This window comes from Quercus robur, chromosome 3 (genome assembly GCF_932294415.1).
Source record: "Quercus robur chromosome 3, dhQueRobu3.1, whole genome shotgun sequence".
NCBI lineage: Eukaryota > Viridiplantae > Streptophyta > Magnoliopsida > Fagales > Fagaceae > Quercus > Quercus robur.
This window is the reverse complement of record NC_065536.1, coordinates 2,491,189-2,506,418: the sequence shown is the minus strand read 5'-3', so window position 1 is coordinate 2,506,418 and position 15,230 is coordinate 2,491,189. Positions and strand designations below refer to the sequence as shown.

At 34.7% G+C, this 15,230-nt stretch overlaps 2 protein-coding genes, 1 non-coding gene and 1 pseudogene across 3 annotated transcripts in view; 1 reads left to right on the top strand and 3 right to left on the bottom strand.

Moving 5' to 3' along the window:
• Nucleotides 1-15,230, bottom strand: part of LOC126716649 (U3 snoRNP-associated protein-like EMB2271) — an 86,788-nt gene that overhangs the window by 64,296 nt on the left and 7,262 nt on the right. The window lies entirely within an intron of this gene.
• Nucleotides 5,930-6,561, bottom strand: LOC126716468 (15.7 kDa heat shock protein, peroxisomal-like; annotated as a pseudogene).
• TRNAI-UAU (transfer RNA isoleucine (anticodon UAU)) lies at nt 6,614-6,690 on the bottom strand. Its single transcript has one exon. It is a non-coding gene; the product is annotated as a tRNA-Ile (tRNA).
• LOC126716680 (peroxidase 5-like) lies at nt 10,390-12,112 on the top strand. The gene is made up of 2 exons (XM_050417609.1): nt 10,390-10,624; nt 11,126-12,112. Exons 1-2 carry the CDS (start codon nt 10,409-10,411, stop codon nt 11,900-11,902), a joined length of 993 nt encoding a protein of 330 aa, XP_050273566.1. The 5' UTR covers nt 10,390-10,408; the 3' UTR covers nt 11,903-12,112.

The following is a 15,230-nucleotide window of genomic DNA, read 5'->3' as shown; positions in this document are numbered from 1 at the left end:
CCAAATGAGGATATTGGGTTGTGGGATTGAGCAGACGTATTGATTTTATGAGTTGAGCTTCGGGAGGATGGCCAAAATGGTACAATAGCATTGTTTACCGAAATATATATCAATCTATCATTCTTTTAGAAATATGTAGTGATGTAGCATTTTTTGGGTACTCGAGTTTGGAGAACTCGAGTTTTCCATGGTACTCGAGTTCTATGAACTTGAGTTCTATTAAAAATTTTTCGGCAACTTTGAAGGCTGTTTTTTCAAAGAACTCGAGTACCATGAAAAACTTGATTTCCCCAAACTCAAGTATCTAAAAAGTGGTAGATCCCTACATATTTTCAAAATAGTGATAAATTGATATATATTTCTATAAACAGTGGTATTTGGCCATTTTGGCCTCAGGAGGATAGAAACAAAGAACAGTAAGATTAATTTGTATTCCACCACCCTGTATGTGAATCAATGAGAACATCAACAGTAGCTTCGGGTGAGATAAAATTAGGGGGGAAGTTACTTTGCCATCAGTTGAGTCCAATAGCCAAGAATCATAGAAAATCCGGGTAGTCTTCCCATCACCAATTTGCCATTTAGACTCTTTAGCTATAAGTTTTCTTGAGCGTAAAATACTCTTCCAAACAAAAGAATCAGAGGAAGATTTTTCTTCAAAGAGAAATTTGGAAAATATTTACCCTTGAAAACTCTATAAAACTCAAAGATAGAGCAATTTGGAAATTAAAACTCTATAAACACCCTACATAGATATACAACACGGAACACAATAAGCTTAGCCATAGTCGTTTTTGATCATGAACAATCAATTCATGTTTTCATCAAATCAACTGGTTTTACATTTGAATCTCTAACCAAATATGTTATTTTAATACGTTAATATATAAGATATAGACTTGTCTAAAAGGTAAGGTAACTGTTCATCGCTTTATCTTTTGGTTGTGGAGCCAGGATTTTGATTAGGGGAGTAAAATTAAGATAAAATAATGAAGACAAAATTAATTTCAAAATTTTGAATTAATATAAAAAATAAAATATTTGATTAACATAGAAAATATAATATAAACGTAAGTTATGATTTGTTTTTTGTGATTCGTTTTATTTTATTTTATCTCTGTCAACTTCATTTAATTTTTTTTTTTTTTATAAAAAGATTCTGGAAAATATTTTACAATCATTAACTCAAAATTTTTAATTTAAAAAATTTGAAGAAAAATAATTTTAAAATTTCCAATCCGGTCTAATTTGGTCCAATTCAGTTTATTTTGGTCAATTCGATCCTCTCTGTCTATTCAGTTCACTTTAGTCCAAATTAGTCCATTTGATTCTATTCAGTCTTCTACGGTCTTTTGGTCTATTTTTTCCACTTCGGTCCAATTTAGTTTAACTCCTTCTATTTGGTCCAATTTGATAAACTTCGGTCTGTTTGCTCTAGTTCTGCCTAATTTGCTATAATTCGGTCCATTTGGTTCACTTTAGTTCAATTTGGTTTATTCAGTCCAATTTAGTCCATGTCAGTCCACTTCCGTTCAATTCATTCAACTTCAGTCCATTTAGCATATTTCGGTCCACTCACTTAAGAATGAGAAAAGACAAGTTTAGACTTAGAGTAATATGAATTATTTGAGTAATATCAATTGTTATTATAAGATAAGTTTTGATTATCATGATAATTTCCTCAAGTGAATGAGAAATTTTAACCATAAATTTAAAACTTATAAATTTTATTTGTACCAAAATAAATTAGAAAAATATAGGAGTAATGCATAATAATAATAGTTAGAACTAAGAAAAATATGAACCACTTCAAAAAGGAATAATATCAATCAAAAACACAAAAATTAATAAAATTATATATTTGTAAAAATAAAGAGATATAAATTACTTTTAAAAATTGTTTAATTTTTAGGCGAAAAACCCATTTTCGTCCCTACATTTTCACGCGATTCCCACTTTGGTCCCTAAGTTTTTTTTTTTTACCGCTTTTAGTCCCTATTTAGAAAAACGCCTTCTGTTTTAGTCCTTTCCGTCAGTGCCGTTAGGGCAAAATCCTAGGTGGCAGACGGAAAACCCTATTAGTTGACGTGGCGCCGATGTGGCGTTGATGTGGCGATTAAGTGGCATTTTTATATGCCACATCCGCATTTTAAAATAAAATAAAATTTTAGTTATTATTTAATTATTTAAATAATAATTAATAATTAACATAAATTTTTTTTTTCTTTTCATTATTTTGTTGGAAGATCATCTTTGTGTTCTTCGTTTTCTTACCGTTCATATTCTTCATGTTTTTAGTAAATTAATTCCTAGTTCTTGTCTTTTCTTTTCTTTGCCTTTCCAGTACGTTCTTTGTAACCAAACAAATCGAAATTCAGAACTTAGATCAAACAATAATCAACATACACCAACCAAAATCCAGAAATCAACATACACCCACCAAAATTGAAAACCCAGAAATCAACATACACCAACAATCAAACCCAGAAACAGATCTGCACATTCAAAAATTTTAACCCAACATACACCCATTAAAATCAAAAGACCTGCATCCTCTTTGTTCACAAAATCAACACCAATCTCCAAGTTGGAAACCCACCAATCCATCAAAACACAAAATCAAATCCAACTTGAAAACCCACCGATCTCCACCATCCTCCAAATCCCACCATTCTCTCAAACCCAGCCTTTGAATCGTAACCCACAAATTCGCCACAGATCAGTGTACCAATCCGCCAAAAACCCACAAACCCAGATCAACAAATCTCACAAACCCACGAACCCACAAATCCGCCATAGATCAGTGCACCAATCTGCCACAAATCCACAAACCCAGATCAGCAAAACTCACAAACCCACAACAACCCAGGCCAAGAAAATCAACCCACAACAACCCAGGCAAAAGAACTCGAGAGGATCTTGTTTCTCCAACCTGAGCCTCAGATCGGCTTTGGCTTGTCTAATCTCTTCCACTTCGTCCCACGCCACTTTGCACTCGTCCGATCTCCTGTCCTCGCCGCACACCTCCTTCGCTTCTATCACCTTCTTCTCTATCATCTCCGCCAGCTGCTGCTCTTTCCTCTGCGTCCCTATGAATTTCGGCGCCACCGCCATCGCCTTCACCGTCAATCGATCTCTACAATGGAAGCGTGAACAACAGTTTTAACTTTTAAAAAAAGTGTCTCTCTCTCCGTGATCTCTCTTTCGTTTTCTTCGTGCTTTTTCTATTTTCTATTTGTTTGTTTGTTTTGTAGAATTTGTTGTGTCTCTCTGATCTCTAACCAGGGTTACTGTTTTGTTTGGTGAGCTTATTAAAGTGATTAGTGGGTTTGTCGCTGTGGGTTGATTTTCTTGGCCTGGGTTGTTGTGGGTTTTATTTTGGTAGTTGTGGGTTGGCTTTGAGATCGGAATTTTTGGCTTTGGTTAGTTTTTTTTTTTTTTTTTTTTAAATAATTTTTGGGTTTGTGTTCTTGGATCTAGGTTTGTGTTCTTGTTGTTCTTGTTCAAGGCACACTTAGATCTCAATTAATAAGATTTTTAGTTTTTAATTCTGTTTTTAATTTTTTTTATTTAGTTAAAATTAATAAATTAATTTTTTTAATTTAGATGCTGATGTGGCATTAAAAAAAATTTTTTATTATTAATTTAGGCCACGTGGACATTAGTTTATTATTATTTAACTTTGCCGTTTGCCACGTCTGTAATATCCGTTTCTGATGTAACGGCAGGGATTAAAATGGAAGCGTTTTTCAGGAGAGGGACTAAAAGCGGTAAAAAAAAAAACTTAGGGACTAAAACGGAAATCGGCTAAAAATGTAGGGACCAAAATGTGTTTTTCGCCTAATTTTTAGGGAGAGCAATTCAGTCCCCTCAGGTCTATTTGGTCCAATTCTGTACATGTCGGTCCATTAACCTCATTTTGGTCTATTCGGTCCAATTTAGTCCATTTCGATCTATTTGGTCCATTGTGTACAAATTTCTAATGGATTGTCTATAATCCAATGCATAATTGTCTGGGAAATAAAAAACTATTATGAAGAAAGATGCAAGAAACACGGTTACACCAAAGTAGTCATTAGTCATTATGCCTTTGTACACGAAATCAAAGCTGGGACTTGTAAGCCATTTTCATCAGGCAAAGAACTTGTTATTTATTTTAGAAGAATCAGGCAAAGAAGTGACTTTTTTCCTTTTGGATGACATTCTAAACTGAATTCTCATCTAAAAATGACTTACTGAGATGACCACATAATCGGCTTTAGGCCGCTTGGACTCTTCTATTCTAAATACCTTCCACGAGCTACTTCCAAGACTTCAAGGATCAACTGAGTTTGATTTACGAACAATTATTCGACACCTACTGCCTAATGCTATCTTAAAATCTTGATGGAATTTAGTTTGGGTTATAACTAAATCATTAGAGGAAGTGTTGTGAGGATCCTAATGCGTTTGAGACCTCTCAAGCTTGTATCCTCTGATTTTTTTATTTAAAAATTAGCAAGGAACTCATTTTATAGACGACAAAACCTTTCTTTTTTCAGAATGAAGACATTAATTTATTTATTTGTTTTTTGTTCTTTGGGCGACCCTAGATGGGAATTTCTCAAGTAGCTTTTTCAGGCATGATCATCATTGCCAGTTGACATCTTTGAAAGTGAAAAAGAAAACAAATTTCTAAACCTCATGCACAAGTTAGGAAAACATTTAGATTAGAATTCAAATCAAGGAGGGAGGCCAAGGGAGAGAATTGTATCACTATTATGGTGCTGATATTATACAAGATACAATTAACAAAGCAAACGCGTTACTGATTTTTTTGTCCAGTGCCTTATTTTACAGTTTAAGCAGCTAGTTGTTAAAGGCATTCCACGAACAAGTAGTTTTTTAATCGATTGAATTTCTTGGAAGGTCATATTTCTGTGGGATTTGATACATGGAGATTGAACAAGTAGCTACAATGCATGACTTGGTCAAACTTGTCTGTTTGGTCTTCAATCATTCTTATCATATTTAATTGTCTTTTTGTTAATTAATTACTTTATCCATTACCCCTTTAAGGTGGTTGTCTAAGGACTTGAACTAAAGTAATATTTTAAAAGGTAAGAGGCTTGTAGTTCAAAATTAGTATTTTTTTGGTGTTTCTTATGGAGATTTTAAGGGTTCAAAATTAGTAATTTTTGTCACAATTTGATGGAGTGGTGAACATTTGCTTTTATATGGACTTACCATATTTTTACCACCACGACTACTTAAAAGTTGTGTAAAAATTGAATCAATTTTTAGAGCAGAGTTTATGATGTATCTTTGTGTTAGAATTTAGAATCCATTTTCCTTCTTTAAAATTGAATAAAGAGAAAAAAAAAAGTGTTGATTAGATTTTCCCTTTCAAAAAATTATAAAGCTAGCTTGATTACTTCATATGTTTTCCCTGCTGAATCGGATACTTCAATTCATATCCTACTACATGCAAATAGACTTCTTCAATATATTCATTTAAAATGTAGTATAAAACGCTGATGCAAGAACTGAATTGTCAAAGTATACCCCTAAAAAAATGTAAATAAAATTCATTTCATGATCCAATATGAGAATTTGTCATGGAGATTTTCAGTCATGACCAAATCTTCATTCTTCATTGCCACTTGACATCTTTGAAAGTCAGAAAAAAATAAAAAATAAAAAATAAAACCAGTACTTTTCTGTACCAGGCCTGCAAAATGAGAAGTCAAACCAAGCAAGGAGGCGAAGGGAGTGTACCACTGTTTATGGAACTGTTCAAACTTAGACAGCTTAAAGCTTCACTTCTTTGCTTGCTGCAACTGTAAGTAATTAACACACGTACGTTTCGGTATACAAAAAGTAAAAGCAGCGGGCATAATCTTCTTCTTTACCTATAAATATGAACTTAACATCAACCATTCCCTTCATCTCAAATCTCATCTACAAGCCAAACAGTGTCTTTTGCATTGTGCTGCTCCTCTTTCCCACCTTCTCCTTTTATGTGCAAAACGTTACCATCCTCTATTTGCACCTTTATGTTATCTTTGCTGTAACCTATTCACACACAAATTCGCTTAGTCCAAATCCATAATTTGAGCAAAACCCATTTGAAAAAAATTGACAACTCTTACAAACTCACAAAAATTTTCCTCTCAAAAAGGTGAGACAATTGCAAAATAAGAAGAACCCAGTTGAAAATTGAAATTGAAAAATTAAAAAGCAAAGAGAATTAAAAGATTGGGAGAATATATGAATAACAACGATTCAATTATGCTTAGTACCCAAATAAAATGAGAGAGTCCAGTGGTGTTACCTGGAACGTTGATCTTGTAGATGTGGGCATTAGGGGATTCGAACCAGACTACCAGTCCATGAGGGCCGTCGATCCTGACCATTCACGGAAGATCGTAGGGCTCAAGAAGAAGCGCCTGAAGGGGTACCCAAAAAACGCATCAGCCATGGTGTTATTTTCTTAAGAGTTTAGCTTTGGCTTAGATATGTCTGAAATTGGATATAAGAAGCAATTTGTTTTAGCTTCTAGGTGTGACGGAGAGAATCCAGAAGCTTTTTTTGGCTAGTATTGACATTGACACCAACAAAATCATTGGAATATTGGTCCCGGCGGGGCTTGAAGAAACCGCGACCTTCGGCTCATAAGACCAACGCTCTAACCAACTGAGCTACGGGACCGTTGCATGAAAAACATTTCATGATATTATCTGTGCCACTTTTCCAATTTGATACTAATACACATTAATGTCATTCTTTTTGAATGGTGGATAATGGTTTTATTGTAATTGGCGGGTGTTAATGACTATATTTCAATCTAGACAAATTAAACTGACACAAAACGCAGATTTTTTTAGCTTCATTTTAAATGTCTATCAGGATTTTTCTAGACAAACTAAACTAGATTGACTTTCTTTCTTCTTCTTTTTTTTTTTTTTGGTACAACTTTTTGAAGTATTATTTTTTTTAAGGTGTATTGTTCTTTTATCCAACATAGTTCTTAAATCCAGTAAGCTAATGAAAATAAATTCTCCTAAAACAAGAAGAAAATAATTCCCTCATTGTCATTGATTGGACTTAATCATAATTTTCATGCTATATGTTTCAGGGTTGTGATGCCTCTGTTTTACTTGATTCAACTCCTGGAAACCCAGCAGAGAAGGAAAATATAGCCAACAATCCTAGTTTGTGAGGCTTTGAAGTGATCGATGAGGCAAAGGCTGAACTAGAAGCTCAATGCCCCCAAACTGTCTCATGTGCAGACATTATTGCATTTGCTGCTCGTGACAGTGCATACAAAGTTGGAGACATAAACTACAAAGTGCCATCAGGTCGTCGTGATGGCTGGGTGTCACATGAAGATGAGCCTACCCAAAACCTTCCCCCGCCTTTCTTTGATGCCAAGCAGCTCGAAGAAAACTTTGCACAAAAAGGCTTTAGTCTTGATGAAATGGTGACACTTTCTGGGGCACATTCTATAGGCGTGTCACATTGTTCTTCTTTCTCAAAGCGGCTATATGCTAACTGCTAATCACAAGTTGACATCCAGGTATATTGAGGATGTGTACTGTCTATATATAGATTTTTTCTTATTATTATAATAATCAGGGATGGAACTAGGATTCAAACCTGGCGGGCCAAAGCTTAAAACAAATTTTTTTATGAAAATAAAAACTAACACCTATTTCATATTCAACAAAATACTACATATAAAATAAGTGTTTCTTAAACATTTGATATTATAAAAATGTCAACAAAGTATAACATATAAAATAAGTGGTTTTTAAACATTTCAACACATTTATCAAAATGGAATCGACGGTCTTTTAAGTCTTGAAAGTCGTCTATGATTGATTCTGTACCAATTTTGCAGCAATCTCCTTCTCAATGTACAGAATCATAGAGTCCATTAGAAAATCATCTGCCATCTTGTTGCGAAGCCTATTCTTGATAATATTCTTGGCTGAAAATTCTCGCTCTGTAGTTGCAGTAGAAATTTGAAGAGTAATCACAAGTGTAATCAATCTATAAATATATGGGTAAAATAATGATTTTTGGGTTTTTACCAACCATTGGCATAACTCAGAAATACTTAATAGCTTCTTGAAGTCCGGATGTTGAACTACATTGTGCTTATAATGATCAACTTTTGCCTCTAAAAGTGTCATTTCTTGATCTATGAAGTCTTTTGGATAAAACTTGCTTACTAATAACAAAATGTCTATACTTCTAAAAGACTCACGTGCCTCTTTAGTATCAAGAGCTGAACTAAGATTAAGCAATTCCATTGCATGCTTACTAAACCAATGATTTAATTCTTGTAATATAGAATCTATTGCAGCATAAAAAATATCTACCTGATAATGATGCTTAATTGTGAAGTCATCTTGTTGATAACGAGCTAGATCTCCTTTCTCAACATAATGAGTATTCATATTTGGGACATCTATGTCATGTGCCTCAGAATATGATTTCACAGTGGTAAGTAAATTATCCCACTCTTCATCTCTGAATTTTTGAATAAGTGCTTTAGTGGATGAAACAAAATTCATCGCATTCAAAATGTCTTGAGACTGACATTGCAAAGCTTGACAAAGTGCATCAGTGATCTTCATAATTTCTTTCATGAGATGCAAAATGAACACAAATTCAAAAGAAATCAGAGCATGATAACATGAGTATGCTGCTTCTCGTTGGGAAGTGGTATTTCCTTCCTTGATGATCTTAAGTAAAATTTCACATGTTGGAGTAAATATATTTACCAAGCTAGAAATTGATCTTGAGTGAGAACCCCAACGAGGATCTCCAGCCCATTGTAATGTGCTAATCTGGTTAAGTCCTCTTCCAGTTTCAAGCTCACCAATTTCAACAAAATATGCAATTTGATTAGTGTAAGGTTGAATTTATTCAACCATCTAATTGGCTTTATTCCGTACCAAATTTGCTTGTAATTCAGCATTTAGTAACCCTATATTTAGGTGGGTTTGTTGTAAGGGTAGTGAGTGAGATAGAGTGAAGATTGCTCAAGAGTATGCAAGAAAACAGAGACTCGCGGCTGGGACTCGCGGGTGACTCGCGGTTGCAAGCCGCCAGAAGCAGCACACGTGCCAAGCATGTTGGAAGATGAACAGTCATGCTAGCTGGAGCGCTACAGGACAAAACAGGACAACTGGCCATACGGTTAACTTGCGACTGGATCTCGCGACTTAGTCAAGCCGCGAGGTCAAGCCGCGAGCCACCCCTGTTTTGTAAAACCTGACGTTTCACATTCCTCTCCCACTCCAGTATAAATACCCCTTTTACCCACGATTGAAAGAGAGCTTCCAGAGAGAATTTTGAGAGAGAAACCCTAAAGAAAAACAAGATTGTTTCACCCACAATCTATACCTTAGAGTCTCTTCAAATTCCTCTACTCTCTTCCTCTCCATTGTCAAATCCTTGAGAGGCATTATACCAAACCTGGTTCTCACCATCATCATCACTGTGAGACAGTTGTTTGGATTTCTGGGAAGCAGTTAGGAAGGAACCAATCTCCATTGGTTGATGCTACGGTCTAGTAGCGGAATCCGGGAAGCTAGAAAAGAAAAAGGTTCGGCGTAACCTCGTTGGAGCAAGAAGCTTGGAGGGCTTAGGTGCACTGGGTAGATTAGGCTTGGAGGGTCTATTGCTGTCCTTGTATCCCAACTGTATTTTCTAGTGGATTGTTTACCACTTGGAGGGCGGCGGAGAGGTTTTTCGCCGAGGACTTCGGTTTCCTCTTCGATAACACATCGCGTGTTGTCTTTGTGTTTGCATCTTCCTTCCTCTCTATCTTTGCCTTTTTATTATCTGCAGTGGTTTTATTTTGTTATGGCTTAGATAGTCTTTAACCAATTTCGTATTATAGCATATGTTAAGTTTCCGCACACTAGTTGTTTGACATATTGCTTGTATTGGTTAAGTTGTAATTTGGGGGTCTAAACGTTCAAAGGTGTTTTGTACACGTTTTTGACCTTTCAATTGGTATCAGAGCGGGTACACTGCTATTGGTTTCATTACCATTGTGTGATCCTTGACTCCCTTTTGAGATGGATAGGTCTCAATCCCTAAATGCACCTCCATATTTTGATTGTAGTAATTATGCTTTTTGGAAGGTTCGCATGAGAGCTTTTCTGTGTTCTATTGATGAATCCGTTTGGGATGCTGTTGAGATTGGTTGGACCAAACCTGAGGCAGCCAAATCCACATGGGATAAGGCAGCACTTGCTGCATCTAATGCTAACAGTAAAGCACTCAATGCTATTTTCTATGGTGTGTCTCCAGATGAATTTCACAGGATTTCTCATATTACCGTTGCCAAAGAAGCATGGGAGATTTTGGAAACCACCTATGAAGACACAAAGGTCTCTTGTGTTGTACAATGAAGATGCCAACACTATATTTGTGCTTGGTTTTCTTTCTTACTATATCTACCATGGCTTCTGTCTCATCAGCATCACTGAAAGTAGGATTTTATAAGACAAGTTGTCCTTCTGCTGAAGCAATTGTGAGAAAAGCTGTGAACAAAGCTGTGTCAAGGAATCCTGTTATAGTTGCTGGCCTCATTAGAATGCATTTCCATGACTGTTTTGTTAGGGTATAGCTCCTTCTCACCCTTATTTTAATGTCAAATATATTTTTAGTCTCTCATAAAATTAAATACAACATTTTTTCTCCAGAAAAAGCGTCCATGACACTCTTAGCATGATGAATTTGGAATGTACTTAAATGCAAAACCAGAGTCACATAGTTATTATAATATAAACATTAGTCACAGTACATGTCTATCAAGAACTTAATGACTTGTAATTTATTTGCTTTTTTGTCTGGCCAATATATTGGCTACCAAAATCATGGGCTGTTGGTCCTTGAGACCAACACTCTAACCAACTGAGCTACATGACTATTGTATCAAATACATTTCATGGAAGTTCATTTTACTGTATAGATTGACTGATGTTTGTCATAGCCTTTTTAGTTTATTCAGCTTTTTTAGCTCATATGCAACTTTTTGAAATTTTACTTTATGAGCCCAAAGTCTATATTACTCATTGTCATCAATTGAAACTAATCATAATTTTCATGTTATGTGTTTCAGGGCTGTGATGCCTCTGTCTTACTTGATTCAACACCTGGAAATCCAGCAGAGAAGGCAAATAGAGCCAACAATCCAAGCTTGAGAGGCTTTGAAGTAATTGATGAGGCAAAGGCTAAACTTGAAGCTCGATGCCCAAAAACAGTCTCATGTGCAGACATTATAGCATTTGCTGCACGTGACAGTGCCTACAAAGTTGGAGGAATAAATTACGAAGTGCCATCAGGACGCCGTGATGGAAGGGTATCGCGTGAAGATGAGCCTACCCAAAACCTTCCACCACCTTCCTTCAATGCCAAGCAACTCAAAGATAACTTTGCTAGAAAAGGCCTCAGTCTTGATGAAATGGTGACACTATCTGGTGCACATTCTATTGGGGTGTCACATTGTTCTTCATTCTCAAATCGGCTGTACTCTTTCAATGCAACACATCCACAAGACCCTTCAATGGACCACAGATTTGCAAGGGGATTAAAAGCCAAGTGTCCCCGACCATCGAATTCTGGAAATGGACGTGATCCTATAGTACCATTGAATGTTCTTTCACCAAATAAGCTTGACAATAAATACTACAAAGATTTGAAGAATCATCATGGCTTGTTGACCTCTGATCAAACTCTTTTGAGTAGCCGGGCAACGGCGGGGATTGTGAGGAACAATGCAGAAAATGATGCAGCTTGGGCTAACAAGTTTGCAGCAGCTATGGTGAAAATGGGTTCTATTGGTGTTCTCACAGGAAGGCATGCTGAGGTCAGGAAGAACTGCAGGGTTGTCAATTAGATTACTTGGTGTCTTTGGCATGCATGGCGGGAAGTGTCTGAACTGTTGTTCATTTTTTGTTTCCATTGTTTAATTGTTGATTCATCAAAGTGTAAATCTGCTTTGTGAGAGTTTCTTAGTTTTGTTTGTTTGTTAAGGATATTCTTTTGTAAACTATGAAAGAATCTTCTTTTTGATTGATCTAATGTTAAGCATTAACATTCACATGCTTGCAACTTAGCAATTGAAGTGAATGCGGTTTGTTTATTTATTTATTTATTTTTTTTAGAGTTTCAACCTATGACATTCGCTTATGATAATTGTGCTCTTTATCATCAGACCAAAATACCAATTGATTTTTGGTATAAGAGAGGATTGAACTTCAAATTTTTTATTCAACTATTAGAGACTTTACTAATTAAGTTAACTGAAACCCATAGTAAATGTCATTGTTCGAGTCTTTGAAAATACTTCACATTTGTAGATTGAATACTATGTAAGAAAGACTATGTTTTAATCCCTTAATTTATCGATTTAATTTATTTAAGCCAATTAACTGGATTATGTAATAAGTATTAACACATGTTATTATCACAAGCCAACATTTCATCATATATAAAGTAGTAATTCAGTAAATATAAAGTAAATAACACAACAATATGGTGATGAAGTGAAAAACCAGTAGAGAACCTCCAAAGGAAAAACTGCTATGAGGTTCTCTAATCCCAAGAATGACTTCACTAAATAGAATTGAAGTTCAGAATTTGAGATAAATCCTTACCCCTAGACTCTACATCTAGTAGATGACTTACTAACGTGACTACATAATTAGCTTTAGGCCGCCTAGACTCTTCTATTCTAAATATCTTCCATGACATGTGTTTTTTAAGGAAACAATAATATTTATTAGAACATGCAAACACGAAAATAATATATAGAGTTTTTTGAATAAGTTTATAATACATTACATAACCAGAGTACCACTACAAAAAGGGCTTAATCTTTGTATCAGTAGCATGGGTTATAAGGACTGAAACTCTAACACACACAACCGATGTGGGATAAACATTCATATATTTTTTTTTTTTGAGAAAACAATAATACTTATTAGAACACACAAACATAAAAGTAATATATAGAGTTTTTTAAATAGACTTACCCCTAGACTCTACATCTAGTAGATGACTTACTAACGTGACTACATAATTAGCTTTAGGCCGCCTGGACTCTTCTATTCTAAATATCTTCCATGAGCTACTTCCAAGATTACAAGGGCCCATTTGAAGATTTTATCTTTGCAGCAACACACTGGGATGACTGATCAGTGGCTTTAATTCTTGATATGCTCTATGACATTAATAACACCGTAAATAATAATTCTCTTTCATCTTTTTACTCATGGTTGAGGATTTCTAGGCTTTGGGTTTCTCTTTTGTAGCACACGGCATGAGCTTTCTAAATTTGTGAATAGGTCGTCCTTAATAATGTAGAGTAGTTTGGGATGCAAATATGTTCAAATTTTCAACTTTAGTCCAAAAAGGTAGTTTGGGTTGCAAATGTGTTAAAACTTCAATTTTAATAGAGATAGCAGATAGGATTTCCCACCTAGGATCACTCTTGATCACTCTTGATACCATGATAAATTATCAGTAATTTAAAAAACTTAGACTATTAGAAAATGATGAATTTAATAATTTAACCTGGTTTCTTTCCAACTCAACGTAGATTTAGTTACTTGCATAGTTATTCCAATTGAAGAATTTCATTTCAAGAATATTTCAAATCAAAATTTTACTTTTTACTCGAAGGAACTTCGTGAATCTTATCTCTTTGTGGTATTAGTCCCTGCAACCTATTGGGTTTGGGATGCAAATATGTTATAGTTATATTCTCCTAAGGTTTCTTTTTAACACAATCGAGAATTGGCCATTGCCTTTTTTTTCTAAATGAAGATTGTTTTTAGATGAATATTTATCTAAAGATTACCTTCTACTCGAAGCAAAGATGACCAGTCATAGGCTGCTTGGTGAATTTAATTTACTTGGATTGTGCTATGATCCCGTGTGTGCTCGTCAAATGGGGGAAAAAGCCACATTATGAAGCAAGGTGATAGAAACGGTTTGTTTTTTGACTGGAAGGTGAAAGAAATGTTGAGTGTTTGAACCAACCTACTAGTTGTTTTGTTTTGTTTTTTGTTTTTGTTTTTGTTTTTGTTTTTGTTTTTTTTGTTTTTTTGTTTTTTTTTTTGCAGCTTGTCATTATGCCTTTGTGCATGAATTTTCTTTTTTGAAGATAACTTTATGGTTAATTTGTGCTAAGGGTCATCTTAAATGGGATCTAATACGTTAAATTCTTTACTATATACAAATAAATTCATTGAGGTACTATCATACTAAATTTTTTACCATATGCAAATAAATTCATTAAATCGATCAATTTAGGTATTAGTATTGATGATGAAACTAAATTTCCAACTATATCGCCATGGACGACCATTAGAAGTGGTCTAGTATAACAAAAGTTTAAAGGTTCATTCAAGTCCTAGAGAGCAACGAGTTTGATTTACCAACAATTATTCGACACCCATTACCGAATGCTATCTTAAGATCTTGGTGGGATTTAGTTTTGGTTATAACCAAATCACTAGAGGAAGCGTTGTGAGGTCCCTAATACTTTTGAGACCTCTCAATCATTATTGGTTTCTCAATTGTAACCCCTTCTTTTTTATTTAGAAATTAAGCAAGGAACTCATTTTATACAGACAAATCCCAACTTGTATTTTCCCTTCAGAATGAAAAAAATTATTTATTATTTGTTTGTTTTTTGTTATTTGGGGACCCTACATGAGAATTTCTCAAGTAGCTTTTTCAGACATGATCATCATTGCCAGTTGATATCTTTGAAAATGAAAAGGTAAAAGATAAGAAAGTCTAAACCTCATCTAAAATTTAAAAGAACCCATTCAGATTAGAATTCAAATGAAGGATGGAGGCCAAGGGAGAGAAAAGTATCACTATTTTTATTTTATTTTTTTATGAATGAGAAAAGTATCACTATATATGGTGCTAACGTTATACAGAGCACAAACGCGTTACTGATTTTGCTTAGACTGCCTTGTTTTATTATAGTTTCTGCAGCTAGTTGGTAACAGGCATTTCATGAGCAAATAGTTTTTTATTCGATTAAATTTCTGGGAAGGTCATGTTTCTGTGGGATTTGATACATGTGTTACTTAGCCAAGACAGCTAGCTAGAATGAATGACTTGGTCAAACTTGTCTGTTTGGTCTTCAATTACACTTATCATTTTTGTCCATTTGTTAATTACTTTATTTATTCATTTTTAAGGTG

What these genes read in the sequence shown, in the direction of transcription:
- LOC126716680 (XM_050417609.1), top strand. Translation starts at nt 10,409, where the DNA reads ATGAAGATGCCAACACTATATTTGTGCTTGGTTTTCTTTCTTACTATA. An exon ending in TCCATGACTGTTTTGTTAGG is followed by an intron (nt 10,625 to 11,125) that starts GTATAGCTCCTT and finishes TATGTGTTTCAG; the next exon opens with GGCTGTGATGCCTCTGTCTT.